The sequence below is a fragment of the Aristolochia californica genome, unplaced genomic scaffold (genome assembly GCF_029961685.1).
Source record: "Aristolochia californica isolate CCGP_79_NKW_82.1479 unplaced genomic scaffold, dmAriCali1.0.hap1 SCAF_2, whole genome shotgun sequence".
NCBI lineage: Eukaryota > Viridiplantae > Streptophyta > Magnoliopsida > Piperales > Aristolochiaceae > Aristolochia > Aristolochia californica.
In genome coordinates, this window is record NW_027181881.1 from 49770674 (window position 1) to 49785359 (window position 14686).

A 14686-nucleotide genomic window follows, 5' to 3' on the forward strand; every position below is an offset into this window, starting at 1 on the left:
TTTATTTTCTTTCGTTCATTTTAAAATATTTTTTATTGTGTACACTAACACAAACAAGTACTTTATACTACATTTTCCATTGCGCACACTAACACAAACAAGTACTTAATATTCCCTTTCACTTTTCCCCTAAACTTACATTGTGCACTAACCCCCTCTAACCCGAGAAAGACTTCAACTATTTTGGCTTCAAAATCCTTTGACTCTGCTGTTTTAGTCTTTGAGAGCTACAACCCAACTTTCCCCCTCAGCGAAGGCCTTCTTCTTCAAGTTGTTATGGTTTTCCGTGGCTGGTTGTCTTGCCTTTTTACTTCTTCTCTGGGACTCTGCGAGTCGACAGTATTTTAACTTGGTCATAACAAGGCTCCATTATGTTTCAGAAAAAAAAAAATGAAATCTATAGCCAGGGATGGCCACTGGGCAGGTATTTGTCCCAATCTGACTTGCTTGATGTTGACGGAATTCTTATTTTACCTTACGGGGCATGTTAACAGGGAACCTAAGACAGAGATTTTGAATTAAGTCATTCGATCCCAATTTCTGACTATTATGATTTTTTACTATGATTATAACAACACAATTCAGTATTGAACTCCTTTCACTAGTTTCCCGTTTCAATTTATGAGGGAATTAAGACTAAGCAACACTCTGCAATTATGTTTTTTCATCAATGAAACAAGAGTTTCTTGACCTAAACTAATGTGTACAGCTCTTTGTCCAAGCTAGAAAAGTAGGTGTTAAGTTCTGTTCTACAAAATTCATGTACAAGCGTTTATGGTGGTCTAGTATGGTTGATCAAGATGAATGCTCATACACAGCTCCTCTTTCAAATGGTCCACCCTTTGTCATGACTTGGAACAGCTCCAGAGTGAAGCTTTCTCATCTCCTGTCAAATTCGATGTCCTTCCAATCAAGGTTCCTACACTCTCACCAGTAATAGCCTTGAAGATGTTGCCAGGTTTTGTTAAGTTGAACACAACAACTGCATAAAGAAGGCTCAATAATCATTAGTCAGCAAAAGCAGCGCTGAAATCCTAGAGAGAACTACCACCAAATCATTAACTAATAATACAGGCCCTTACCTGGGATGTTGTTTTCTTGACATAAAGTTATTGCTGTCATGTCCATCACTGAGAGATCCCTTGAAGTCACGTCATGGTAGCTGACAGTATCAAGAAGACGAGCACTTGGGTTACACCTGGGATCATCATCATAGACACCATCTACGTTTGTTGCTTTCAGCATAACCTCTGCGTTAACTGAGTAATGAAGAATATGGAATTTCAGATCAAAACTACTGATCAAGTCTTTCTTTAAATTATTATATCCAGTTAACTTCCGGGGGCCATCAAACTCCCCTAAGTGGAATAATAACTTAAAAAGGTTTCCCTGTTGTCACTTTTAATTCCTATTAGAGGTGGGAATCATATCATTAAGTAGCAGGTGAAAAATTATCATTTCATCTTAGCTACCATGCCACTGTAGAAGGCCCAATTGTACAAAGCACCTCTACTAACAAAGTAGTGGTGGTGTGAATATGCAACTCCTACAGTTATGGTGTTATTTCAAAATCCTACTGACAGGACTAATAGTCACTTACTTTCTGCACAACGAAGGGCTGCAGCGGTATCTGTTGTAAAGAAAGGGTTACCAGTTCCAGCTGCAAAGATCACAACCCTTCCTTTCTCCAAATGCCGAATTGCTCGTCTTCTAATGTAAGGCTCTGCTACTTCTGACATGCGAAATGCAGTTTGCACACGAGTTGGAATGCCAATACTTTCCATCGTTGCTTGGAGAAATATTGCATTCATAACAGTTGCCAGCATTCTACACAACTCAAGCAATCCAGTTTCAGGAGATCAAAATAGGTTTCAAGGTAAAGTTATGTTCAGTTTATAAAAGAGTCGCATCAGAACAGGGTACCCAATATGATCAGCAGATGAACGGTCAAGACCACTGCATCCTGCCCAAGAGGCACCACGAAAGATATTCCCTCCACCAACTACTATAGCAACCTGAAGAGGATTGTTTGTGACAAGTACCACTTTGTTAACGTATAAAGTTGCGAGGAATTATATTTCACAGAGCAATTTAACAAGAACGAAGTAGTTTGGAACACCTGGTACCTCTACACCAAGCCTAGTCACTGCAGCAACCTCCCTTGCAATGGACATTGTAATCTATAAAAGTATAAGAAACTGTTATGTGAAACCTCATAGAAATTATTGACTAGTTGGCAACCAGCCTTTTTCATTTCTGAGAAAGGTGATATTTCATATCAGCACCAAAAAGCACAACCTTTGACAAGGAACCCACAGTTAATTCACCACAAATATATTAATCTGCAATAACCAAGAATGCCTTTTTAAATTCAGAAGGCCATATTTGCAATTAGGATTTGATACCATGAGGTCTTGAAGGACATTGCTGAAATGGTAGTTAAATATTTAGTTTCTACATTTTCCCTATCACACTATAAAGAATTCTATCAAGACAAAAAAATACTTGTTGAAAAGATTCACACCTTTGGGTCAATATTTTGTGTTTGATCTCCTGCAAGTGCCTCTCCACTGACCTTGAGCAGCACCCTACACCATTTATATGATGGCTTTGTGATGGCAGCTTCCTCTGTTGTTAAACCAAAGGGCATCATGGTTGATGCTGGACATCTGATCATAAATATAAAGTTAATAACTTCTACCAAAGAAAAGGGTTCTGAACATGTATCATCCATAAAAAGTCATTTTATTCAGTTAAGGATCAGAAAACTATGAAATTGAACCTTTGACACAAATTAAGCAGAGAGTCCATGACCATGGCATCTGGTGCCGCAGAAAAGAAGTGAATTAAAAGTACAACTAGTAAGCCTAGAAAAGAAGACATCATATGTTTTGATAATGAAAGAACAATAATGGTTTTGTTTTACTTTGACTAGTAAAATAGTTGGCCTGATCCAAGTCTAGGCAACCGTTGGTCAAAAAGTTTAACTATGAGTTTCATACCAAAAATATGGAAGATGCAAAATCCTCCTGATACATGGATGTGACTTACATGCTTGAAACTATTGGCCTTGCTATCCTGTGAAACCCAAGGTTAGCCTTACAGTATTTTTAAAACGCCAACAATGAAAAACCGAATTTGAACCTAGTTGAAGGAAACCTCTGGTTTTCTTAAAACTCTGTCCTCCAACAAAAGCACTTCAGGGAGCTAAGGCAGAGCTGCACTAGGGAACCCCTCCTAGATGGTCCTAATTAAACATCTTCAAACATGAATTTGAAGATAAAAAAAACTGAAAACGTGTTTGCATCCACAAACACACAAAGTAGAAATTATAAAGTTGAAGTGAAGAGTTAGTTTATGACCATCGTCTGTCACACTGGCTGTTTAGATTTCACTCATTACTGGGTGCGGAGCAAATCATGTCCTCATTCTCCAAATGTAAACCTAGAGAAGTGGAAAATACGTTGTCCACATCTCAATACCAAACCTTGAGTCAATTTTTTGGAACCCTCAAGGAGTTATGCTCCCTAACAATCAGCTGAAGAAAATAACTAATCTATCCCCAAAAACACCTTGTTAAAATTACTTATCACAAAATCCGACAAAAGATCATTCAACCATATACCCCAGATACACTAACCTCCGGCACGATTTCAAACGATACTCGCAATCCAGTTCCTTTACAGCCCACTTCCTTATTTATTTGAAAAAAAAAAAAAAAAAAAGCTAATGGGTGTTCGAACACAGAGTTACATTGAAGCGCCAAAATACCATGACTGCTTTATAAACACCATATCTCAATTAAACAAAATGGATATCTTTCAACGTTGTGGAGTCTATCTGATACCAAACAGCCCGAGAAAAAGAAAGCATGGACAATCCCACAGTACCTGAGAGGGGTCGGGTCTTGAAATGGGCTAAGTTCAGAAGAAGAGCCGCTTATGATCAGACGACTGGACGAGCTTCTAAAAACCCACGGTTGAAGACTTGAGGCAGCAGAAGATGAGGAAGAAGAAGGAGAGATAGGGAAAGAACAAGGGCGGGTATGAAGGGATAACGGAAGAAAAGCTGAAGAAATCGCCATCTGACACGAAAAATTATGACTGTAAAAGAGATGCCGTCAGTTCCCCTGGATTCGACGGAAAGGTCCGTTATTTACCTCTTCCAGATACGGTGAGTCGGTGACAGAATTGGCAATTTCCTCACTACTGGCACTTGAAACTTCTTTGCTATCCTCTGTGGTGAGCGGGAAGGGACTCACCGACAAGGCTGGCTCAGGGCCGTATGCAGTATAAGCTACTCATTCAAAAGTGTCAAGTTTCAAGGGACCCGCATTTAACGATATTTCAGTATTCCTTTGGTGATAGGATCATTTTTGCGAAATATTCTTTCTCTGTTTCAGTTTTTTTAGCTTGCTCCCTTGTGTTCTACAATGGAAGTGTGAATCTCTGTTTGATTGAGCCCCTAAGGTTGTCGATTCGTTTCCGGCCAACTTCTTTCCCCTTTTTGTTGTGTGATCTAGTTATAATTTATGTGATTTTGTTATAGTTTATGCATCAGCTTGTGTATGGGACATGGTTACGACTAAAGACTTGGTTGTAGTTGGATTGAAGTGGCAGCTTGATTGTGTATGTAAACATGTTAACATGTCTAAAAAGAAACACATGTAAACCTCTCTTGGAGCTCAAAATAAAGGTCTCAAAGCATAGCTAGATGGAACCTTTTTTCTTTTGATACCCAATCTTCTTCAATTTCAAGTTTGATGTTGTTTTTCTATCTTGCTACTTTAAAGAGTAGTAATTTGAAAAAAATATAATCTTTTAAGTTGCCTTAACTAGTACGATAATGTATATGAAAGTTAAACTAATTGTCAAACTACCAATTAAATCATAACCATCTGTCCATTGAGGAAAGGGTGAGGCCTCTTTGGGCCTTTCTCCCTCCTCGGGCTCTATCTAGACCATATACTAGCAAAAAAAATGAGCAATTAACAACATATTTTAATAAGGGAAAGATGTGTATAAAAGTCGATTTTTAAATAAGTCACATTGGCAGGCATAATAAGTTTAGACAATTATTTTTCTATCAAATAATAATAAGTTTTATTCATTTGTTTTTGTCATAAGTGAAAATTTTACTCATGCAAGTGGAGACTTGCACAAAAAGAAAGAGAGAGAGTTGGAGTTTATAAATGTATACTAGATTTATAATTTTTGTTAGGGTGATTGTAAATTTGATATTGATATTTCATTTAAATTTTCGTGTTTGATTACTGAATAAAGTTTATACATACTATTATGCAGTGTTTATGAATAATTTTATACAGAATGTACATATAATTTTATATAGGGTATATGTACAGAGGTTTTATGTATAATTTATATAACATGTATTTTATACAAAATTTTAAATGTAGATATACCCTTGTTCGAAGTATATAAATCAAACCCAACTCAAACATATGCAGGTTCCTGCTTGACTCGTTTAGATGCCAACCCTAGTCGCAACCCATTTTAAATATAATTTTTGCTTCTTTCAATATTGATTTTTTTATGTAAACAAAAAAATTGAGAAACTATGTTTTGAAGTAGAAACTATCCACATTAATCTTTCTTTGGAGGAAAGATGGTCTAATTTACTATATGAAGATTGTTATTGATGGCACCAATTGTAAGTTGATCGAGAGAGAGAGAGATCTAACAACTAAAAAATTAAAAAATTAAAAATAAACAAGGCTTGAGGCAATATGCCCAACCCTAAGCATGTTCTCTTTTAAATAAGCTACAATTACAATGGATCTTGGACTCCAAATACTAAAACTCTAATTGTAAACTTTTCATGCTATTTTTTCTATTAATTATTGACAGTTGAACAAGCCTTAATCCAACCTAATCTTTCAATCAGGTCAAACTACAAGGTCCAAAAATTGGTAAAAACCCGATTGATTATATGCGATTTGCCCATTCAATGGATGAAGCATCCAACTTCTTCTCGGTGACAACAATTGTGAAGGTGAAGGAAATAAATTAAAGCTCTTTCACTTGGAATAACACTGGTTGCTCCATCTATCCCACCAATAGGTATCTCATAACGCAACTGATATGGATCCCCAACTCCAACCATGGTTAGCAATTGACATTGGATATTCTCCCATAATGGTGGGATTAGAGTTAGAAAGTTGCTTCCCCCCTAAATACACCCCATATATAGCACTTACCACGAAATCCTGAACATAGTTTAAACCAAATAGAATAAGAAATAATGATGGACTAGACAATGGGTACAATCAATTAACAAGACTTACTCCAGTAATTCTTCGGCAACAGAAGAGAAGAGCTGAGAAGAAGCTCGGCACGGTCTAACTCTGCTGTTAAAACCAAATCCAAGTGGTTAACCTCATCCAGTAGTTCATCAATCACAACATCATCCCTGTGGAACATAATATGAGCAAAACAATAAAAAGAGTTATGTAACTGAAGGCTAGAAAAAATAATTGAGTACCTTTGAGATTCAGGAAAGAAATAAAGAGCAATGTTGTCATCAGTTGGTGGGGATAGAGAAAAGCTCGTTGGCCATGCTTCACTTCGAGGCAACTTCTGCAAATGCAGTCTACTATCTAACATATTTGCTCCTTCGAATACTTTAGAAGAAGCTTTATTTGAAAGGTGAGCTGCTACTCTACCATAACATCGGCCATTAATATCGAAGTAACCCCTGTAAGAAGAGAAACAAAAGAGTTAAGAGATAAATATACGGCTAAAGAAAAGCATCAGTTGTAGTATAAAGCCACTAAAATCTCAACCACCAGACAGGATTGAAAATTGGACTAGAGTAGACATAAATACTGTCTCCAGAAATTTTAGTAGCGCCTTCATCTTTACAATCGTTATCACTTGGAACTGATTCCATCTTTTCATCTGAAGAGTCCTCTAAGATCAGCCACCTCCTCTTTTTTCTAACAAACTGTTCTCCATCCACTACATCTTCAGCAGCTTCGGAAGACATGTTCTTTTCAAAAGAAGATATATTGCAATAACTTTGCCGCTGGCTAGGAGGCAGAGGCTTGGTAGAAAATAATTGTGAGCATTCCTCACATAACCAAATAATATCTTCATCGGTTGTAGGGAGCATGTCCAAACACTAGCTGTATTGAGAAGATTAGAAAAATGAATGCAAGATTAGAGTTAAAAAAAACCAACAAATTGATCCATGATTTCTCAAAATTTAAAGAAAAATGTTGAATGTATAGAAAATAGTATACCTGTGCTCAGCATAAAGCTTACACTCATCACAGTAAACTAAATCCTCAACATATCCTATGTCACCACATTTTTGGCAAACTATTTCCTGAAAACCAAGTTGAAATTAGAAACATGCAATTATAGCCTTTAAGCTCATATCCAGCGACTAATCTGGATGAACTAACCGTTTATATTCAAGAGAGCCTCTTAAGGTAATTCATTTGAACAAAGAAAAATAAATCGCAAAGAAATTTGGATAGCAAACATAGCTGACCACCAATTCTGGATTACTGTTCTTGGCCCTAAATTCTTGGTGATTGTTACATACACACATGCTATTCTTGGCCCTAAATTGGTGATTGTTACATACACACATGCATCCTTTGATACACTTGTAATGGCTTAAGTGGACATTGACTAATGCTAGTGCTAGGGACATCTACAACAGGAATAGGTCAAGATGACTCAAGGGAGAAACCCCTTTGGGAAGTGAAACCTCACACAACAGAAAATCAGGTATACTCTCAAAGACAGTAACATTGGCAGATACACACACTTTACTAGATGTAGGATCATAACACTGATAACAAAAATCAGGAAAAACACACCATATATCCCAAGAAGACGATTTATCAATATAAGGACAAACACAGTGAACAAAACAAACAGAGCCAAAGACACAAGGAGGTAAATCAAATAGCTTTCTCCTAGGTTTCAACAGATGCATGGAAATATGGCCACCAAACACAGAAGACAACATTCTAGCAGGATATGAAACAGGTTGGGCCTGAACCATGCAAGCACTAAATCCAGTTATTGGACAACGAGTTTGGGACTGTAAAGTTTAGTCATGTTGGCCTGTCGTTTGAGTTTTCCAACCTGATTGAGTCGACAATTCAGAACGCCAAATCGAGAATGAACACAATGTCTGGGATTTCGCATAAACAAGGGATTCTCACAAGCAGAAAGATCCCAAAACAATCCAGAATAATTTAAAAGAGTTTCCGATCCTGTTACTCTTAAGCATTCTTCTGGAAAGAATCACTGTAGTTTTCACGCATGCAAAACCAAAATCCAACAGAAATACATAATTTAAAATTGCAGAGGAACATAACAAAAGAGAAAAGAAAAATCTAAGGTGCATGCTTAAAAACACAGATGACAGAAAAGAGAAGAGGAAATATCATTAGCGTAACCAGTGGGAAAGGAAGCGCAAGAAAAACGAAGTACCATTTCACACATCGCCTCTGACACAGTGGCTTCCGCTGTCTCTTCCTCTCACTCCCAGTCAGTCTTCTTAAGAAATAAAACTTTGGCCAGCAACGGGCTAATGCAAGAATCCATCCCACTTTATATAGGACTTAACGGATAGGAAGCCAGTTCTCGGCTTCTAGCCTTCTTATTATAGGAAACTTGCACCGTACACATTCTTTGATCTATTTCTTTGAAGATATGAATATCCATTCTTCTCGATCGCTCCTCACTATATCTCGTGGGCGAATTTTTCGCTTTCTATGCGCTGAACGGAGTGAGTGGATGCTTTTCTTTATCGCAACCACACCTTATCTTCCAATTAGTAGAGAAAACCACGGTAATGCATAGATTCCGTTTTCTATTAGCGTTAAAATCAGAACAAAATCCCTCTTTCGTCGTGAAAGTTTCGAAACGAAATTCAGAATTCGCGCAAAAGACGAGACGTGGAGGACGACACGATTTATCAAGGTTTGTGTTCGCACGCGATTTCCCGTCTTAATCCGACAAGATCGGAGAGCACCGCCGACGAGTGTCAGGCGGCGGCCGACAGCTGGCATTTGGGCAGATGAGCGAAGGATCTGCACCTCCAACTGAACAGACGTGCGCCGGCTAGAATTCTGGCTCTGTCTGGAGGGAATTCCCAAATAGTGGTACGGGATGGGTTTCAAGGGGATGAGGGGATGGGGTAGAGACGAGGTTACAGGAACGGTAAATGGGTCAGGTCAAGTTTCATATTTTGGGTTTTTTAAGGTTCGGGCTTAGGAGTCGAGGTTCAGGTTCGGATTTAGGTTTTGGAAACCCACGCCCACACCTTGGTGTCAAGATTGGTCTATTGTGTATCCATGCCTGCTATAACACTCGGATCGCTTGAGGGAATTCCCCATAAATTTTAACTGAGTTTGACTTCTAGCTTGATCTTAAACTTATATTTAAAATTATAAAAAAAAAAAAAAAAATATTGTCATGAATTTAATACCATTGCACTGTAATTTATCAGAAAGGAGTCTAAAACCTTACAATAAAACATATTCATGTATAATAACAAATTTAATAGACTTAAAAGAAAGAACAAACATCTTCATCAATAGTATTTATTTCATTGGCAAACGACAACTTTAATGTTGAAGGACCCAAAAGGGTTGAATCGATTGATCGTCTTTGATGTTTGAAGTAAATAACTATCAACCAATTAAAGAAAGAATTAACTAGAGCAATTAGAGTAAAAGGTATTTTAAAAAAAAAAACTTTGCTAATGAGTCGACTCACAAGCTAACAAGCAAAGTTTGACTTATTATACTTAACGAGCTTTATTTCGAGTTTGACCTCAAACTGAGCTTAAGTAAAAACTGAACTGAATTGATCTTTTTCAAACCAGTTTGGTTTAATGTCACCCCTAATCACATATTAATAAAGATTACTAAAAAGTAAAAACTTGATTGACCTAGTTAAATTTGTCTATTTAACCAATGAATCAACAAACCCAATCAAAAGAACTGTAAAATTCAATAGGAAACTAACGTCCCTCTGAGTATCGAACCCTCTTCTTCTCCACCTCTTTGTAATATGGGTTGAAACAAGTTCGAATGGGTCAAATTTAGGAGAAACTGACTCTACCCCATGACCTTGTCCTCACAAAACACATGGATCCTAATCCTTTCTTGCTCTAATAATAAAAGTTTTTTTTATATCATCTTATATAGGGCTATATTATAAAGTCTATATATATTACAAGATTCTCATATCTGCATGTTTGGATACTACACTACATGCTTAAGTTTGACTATGCTTAAGATTCTCATATCGCTTGCCCGCATCATTTACCCTTCTCATGTGATTAAAAGGACAAATGTGTAGCCAATATCCCATTGGCTCTCTGACTCTGGAGGGGGCTCCACTCATAATTTAAAACGAAAGAAGCCAATCCAGCAATTATGGGAAAATTTCTGTTTAAAATCCAGTATATTCTCATAAGCCTTATTTTTATTCTATTTGCGGATAATACTGTTTAAAAGCACTTATTCTCCCTGTTATCCTGGTAACATTAGAACCAATCGATGAACCACCCTTTGGACTTCGGAGCAAATATACATAATTCACAAAAATCCCAGGCAATGGCAAGTATCTCCACACTAAACTGACAGTAATTATATAATTGTGGAGGATCTGGGTTGTAACAAGCTTCCTCTTTGATTGTGATTCTCACAACCTTACAGGCAATCCATAGTTCTGAAAAGATCTGATCACTCCATCCCAACCTGCAGTGACTATAACTTGCCCCATGGCTGCTGAAGACCCTTGATATGTCTCTTCTTCCTCTGACATTACTATGCTCACTGGAAGTTTCTCCTCTGGCCATGTAGCAAAATTCTTCAATGTCTTGTCAAATGAAAAGCATCCATCAAGAGAGAAGCTCTCTAAGCCTTCCATTTGATGCCCGAAGCAAGCTGAGCTTGATTCGTCGGCCTTTTTGCCCAGCCAAGGTACGGCAACTGATACTGCTTTAGACATGAAGTACTCGCATGACTGCACGGATCTTGTTCTCTGGGACGAAGCAACAGCAAAATGATTGTAATTCCACATGTAAATGTGGGAGTCCTCACCCACTGAGATGATATGTCTCCCACTCGAAGTGAATGATGCAGATGTTTGGTTCCCGGAGTTTCTGATACCTCTGTACTTGCAGATGACAGTTAACCCATCGAGAATTCGCATTCTTGAGTCAGCTGATGTTACCATTAGCTTTGGCTGATCCTCATGGGAGAACTGCATTAAGGGTGAAGATACGGATTTAGTTACGACAGCGCGACGAAGACGATAGACTTGCTTTAAGTTAAGAGATCTTTTTCTCAACCAGGAAGAACAGATTTTTTCATAACATTAACATTTATACGTATGATTATTCCAACTAATAGAACATAATTGGAAGTTGTACCTGGAGACCAGTAATCCTTTTGCTGGTAGAATTCTTTTCACCCTGAAAGCATAGTCGTGCTTCTAGCTCCAAGAGATTACCTTATGCATCAGGAATTTCAATTAAGCTAGTAAGTGCCGGTTTCAGTTGAAACCAGAAAGAACCCAAGTGCTGAAACAAAATATTGAGATATCAAGAGCATCATCTGGCAGATGACTTATATATCGATACCAGTTTCGCTTGATGCAATGTAGAAACTACAGTGGCCTGTGATAGAACCCACGATAACACCCTGCATGAATGGAGGAAAGGAGATGTTACAGAAGATTAAACGGGGAATCCGTCGGTTTTGAAGATAAATAGTTTCAGGGGAGCACCTGCCCGTCTGGCTGATAACACACAGTAGTAACCATGTCTCTTACATCAACCCAATCAACTACTCGTTTCTCCAAGACTGCCCAAACCCGGATTTTCCCGTCTATAGAGCCACTGATAAAGTATCTCTCATCAACAGGATTGAACTGGATGCATGTCACTGCTTCAAATGGAGATGACAATGAATAACAATGAATTCAAGAAAACAAGGAAGCTCCACTAATGGTTCAAAATGGTTTTGCATTTCAACAAAATGAAAGGATCCTTAAAAGGCTACATACCGTAATCCTGATGATGAAAAACTTCTAAACATTCATTGCGACCTACTTCCCACATACGAACAGTTTTGTCTTCAGATGATGAAAGCAGACACTGAGACCAAACGTTTGTTAAGATCAATTTCTTCATTAATTGGCAATAAACAAAAGAAAGTGAGCAAATATAAAGCAGGTGGAGACGGAGTACAAGAACTAACATTACTGTTGGACCAAGAAAGATCCAGGACAGCACCAGTATGCCCATGTAGTTCTTGTGCTGGTACTTCTTCGATCTTGAACATCTTCTCCGGGATGACAAAAGCAGAATGTATAGCTTTTCTTCTGCCATGTACAGAATTTTCAGGAGACATCTTGTCGAGAAACTCTAAAGGCTTCAGAGCAAAAAGAGCTTCTGTCACATGCCAGATGCGAACAACTCCATCTTCGCCACCAGTAGCTAGATACTGCCCATCTGGACTAAATTTCATGGTCTGGATGCAACCCTTGTGAGCTTGAATCTCTTGTCCCATGTTAAGACCGGCGAATTCCATGAGCATTTTCTTGTGGCTTCTTACCCTTATTCTTTGTGGTTTCGCAATCTGAGGATTCAGAACAGGACCACCACAATTGCAAGCCCCAGCCCCCGGTCTCCTACTTCCGAATAGTTTCCAAAAACTTTTCCATTTCTTCCTTTTTGTATCTCTACTCTTTTGTGTCTCGTAATCAGAACTACTGCAACCTTCCGTCGCTAACTTCAGGCAGCAGTAGTGGGGTTTTCCACGATGATCAAATTCCTTTGGATTGTTCATGGCAGTTTCACGGGAGCCTGAATCTTTCTTGCTCTTGTAATTGGAGCCGGTCCATGAGCTTGATGTTGTTTCACTACTTTCTGCAACTCTTTCCTTTCCATGAAACTCAGGGTCAGCACAGGGCAGATTCTCATGGTCAATTTCTTGAGAGCAACCATATTTCGACGGTCGAAGATCGTTCAAACCAGTTTTGTGTAGAAACCTTCTCCGGCGTTCACTAATACTCCCCAGCTCATTTATCCACATCTCGTACTGCAAATCCACAAAATTCACGTCTGGATTTGTGTTCAAGTCGGATGGGACAGAACTAGCAGGAGCTTGAATACAGTCCAAAGAATCGAAGAAGATATCTTCTTCCTCATAAGGAATTGTCATGCTTATTTCGGTTCAAACCAAAACTCAACATGACAAATCGTCCCCCAAAGCTCAGTTGCAGGAAAATACCGATCGATGCTCACACAGCCCCCCCCACCCCCCCCCCCCCCCCCCCCCCCCCCCTTAAACTGTTTTAGCTGAAAAATCAGAAACGTAAGTGTTTTCACTTTTTAGTATGACTGAAAACTCAGCAAAAAAATGCAAGCAAAAAAGGAAATTACATACTACAAAATCAATAGATGTCTTTTAATTGACGAATCAGCATTTAAATTTCTTCTCAATGCAACAACTGCATGAACATCCAGTGGAAGCGTAAATCAAACTTCAGTTGTAAGCAAAGCATGGCAATATTCTCAGAACGAATTCTGAATAATTCCAGATAACGGAGTTGAGGTTTGCTAGTCTTAGATCTTCACAGGAGTTGTCTCATCCCTTTCACTGATTGGAGGAGGGTGAAATAGACCTGTCTCACTCCTATACATGAGTCTCGTTTGCCCTCTCCAATCAATCATTGGATGGGACCGTAGATAAATCCTACGTCAACAGTACTCAAGCATCATCCAAGCCCATTCACGGCCCGTTTCTCCCAGTCTAAGCTTGAAACTGGCCCATATTTACTCTGATTTAGACCATACTCCTGCTTGATTTCACTCCTCATATAGTCGAATATTAAAATCAAAGGCCAATGAACAGTAAATAATCCAAAAAATAATTTAAAATAAAGTATAGGAACGGTTTATTAGGCTTGAAGTACTACCGTAATCTTCCAAAACTCTTTCATGACTAAACCCAATTCCTAATGAATATGAAAAGCAAGCAACCGATTAAATCTGCGAAGTCAGGTAACTGCTCAGTTAAATTCCCAGTACAGCTTCTCCATTTCCAAGACTTTGCTCGCTTCAGCTTGTGGTGTTCATACATGACATCTCCTCCTTTCTTTTGTCAGGCAGACAGAAATCAAACTAAAGCTGACGATAACAGGAGCAGAAGAGGAACGCGAGTAGCAGTATCACGGAAAAACAAAGAAAGAACAGGAAGAAGAAATGCCGGAAGAACCAACTTTATAGTAGAAGACGGAGAGACATGGGGAAAGATCTGGTGGAAACATGGAGAAAACTTACCCATAGTGGGACCGGTCAAGACCCCTGTCTAGATCGGAGATTGCAGAGTTTGAAGAGAAAAGAATACATTCTCAAGAGGATTGACAATGGGCAAGAATCGGCTGGCAATCAACTCGAGGACTTGCATTACTCGGATGTTCATGAAGAAGGAAAAATTTTACAAAAGGAAGAGTAGCTAGCCCAGCTGATTCTTGCAAATACTACCGAAAAACACAGATGGAATACAATTAATAGATGACCGTCTGGTATTATCGGCCTAAGAAACTTGTAAAATGTTTGGTTTTTCGAGACATCTCATGTGGATGGACCAATATGAGACGTCCTTTCTTCTTTTTTGCTGTTT

The 14686-nt window shown here is 38.4% G+C and overlaps 3 protein-coding genes across 3 annotated transcripts; all 3 read right to left on the reverse strand.

The window, feature by feature from the left end:
• Positions 1-601: 601 nt before the first annotated feature.
• On the reverse strand, positions 602-4216 carry LOC137956463 (uridylate kinase PUMPKIN, chloroplastic-like). The gene is made up of 7 exons (XM_068803979.1): positions 3891-4216; positions 2525-2669; positions 2127-2180; positions 1924-2015; positions 1601-1827; positions 1083-1259; positions 602-982 (listed from the first exon to the last, which is right to left on the reverse strand). Exons 1-7 carry the CDS (start codon positions 4082-4084, stop codon positions 846-848), a joined length of 1026 nt encoding a protein of 341 aa, XP_068660080.1. The 5' UTR covers positions 4085-4216; the 3' UTR covers positions 602-845.
• A 1633-nt stretch (positions 4217-5849) lies between these two features.
• On the reverse strand, positions 5850-8553 carry LOC137957353 (PHD finger-containing protein 1-like). Its single transcript, XM_068805115.1, has 6 exons — positions 8472-8553; positions 7262-7347; positions 6806-7144; positions 6502-6714; positions 6305-6429; positions 5850-6226 (listed from the first exon to the last, which is right to left on the reverse strand). Exons 3-6 carry the CDS (start codon positions 7129-7131, stop codon positions 6171-6173), a joined length of 720 nt encoding a protein of 239 aa, XP_068661216.1. The 5' UTR covers positions 7132-7144; positions 7262-7347; positions 8472-8553; the 3' UTR covers positions 5850-6170.
• Positions 7141-13222, reverse strand: LOC137955240 (uncharacterized). The gene is made up of 10 exons (XM_068802101.1): positions 12257-13222; positions 12063-12153; positions 11784-11941; positions 11638-11698; positions 11428-11507; positions 10707-11258; positions 7909-8028; positions 7738-7821; positions 7262-7347; positions 7141-7144 (listed from the first exon to the last, which is right to left on the reverse strand). The coding sequence occupies exons 1-10, from the start codon at positions 13220-13222 to the stop codon at positions 7141-7143; spliced, it is 2202 nt and encodes a 733-aa protein (XP_068658202.1).
• Positions 13223-14686: the final 1464 nt, after the last annotated feature.

Coding starts and splice junctions, on each gene's coding strand:
- LOC137956463 (XM_068803979.1), bottom strand. CDS start 4,084: ATGGCGATTTCTTCAGCTTTTCTTCCGTTATCCCTTCATACCCGCCCT. Junction 2,670..3,890: donor CAAGACCCGACCCCTCTCAG/GTACTGTGGGAT, acceptor ATTTATGATCAG/ATGTCCAGCATCAACCATGA. Junction 983..1,082: donor TCAAGAAAACAACATCCCAG/GTAAGGGCCTGT, acceptor TTCTTTATGCAG/TTGTTGTGTTCAACTTAACA.
- LOC137957353 (XM_068805115.1), bottom strand. CDS start 7,131: ATGCTCCCTACAACCGATGAAGATATTATTTGGTTATGTGAGGAATGC. Junction 6,430..6,501: donor TTCTTTCCTGAATCTCAAAG/GTACTCAATTAT, acceptor TATGTTCCACAG/GGATGATGTTGTGATTGATG. Junction 6,227..6,304: donor GTTGCCGAAGAATTACTGGA/GTAAGTCTTGTT, acceptor AACTATGTTCAG/GATTTCGTGGTAAGTGCTAT.
- LOC137955240 (XM_068802101.1), bottom strand. CDS start 13,222: ATGACAATTCCTTATGAGGAAGAAGATATCTTCTTCGATTCTTTGGAC. Junction 11,942..12,062: donor TTTTCATCATCAGGATTACG/GTATGTAGCCTT, acceptor CATTTGAAGCAG/TGACATGCATCCAGTTCAAT. Junction 11,259..11,427: donor AAAGGATTACTGGTCTCCAG/GTACAACTTCCA, acceptor CCCTTAATGCAG/TTCTCCCATGAGGATCAGCC.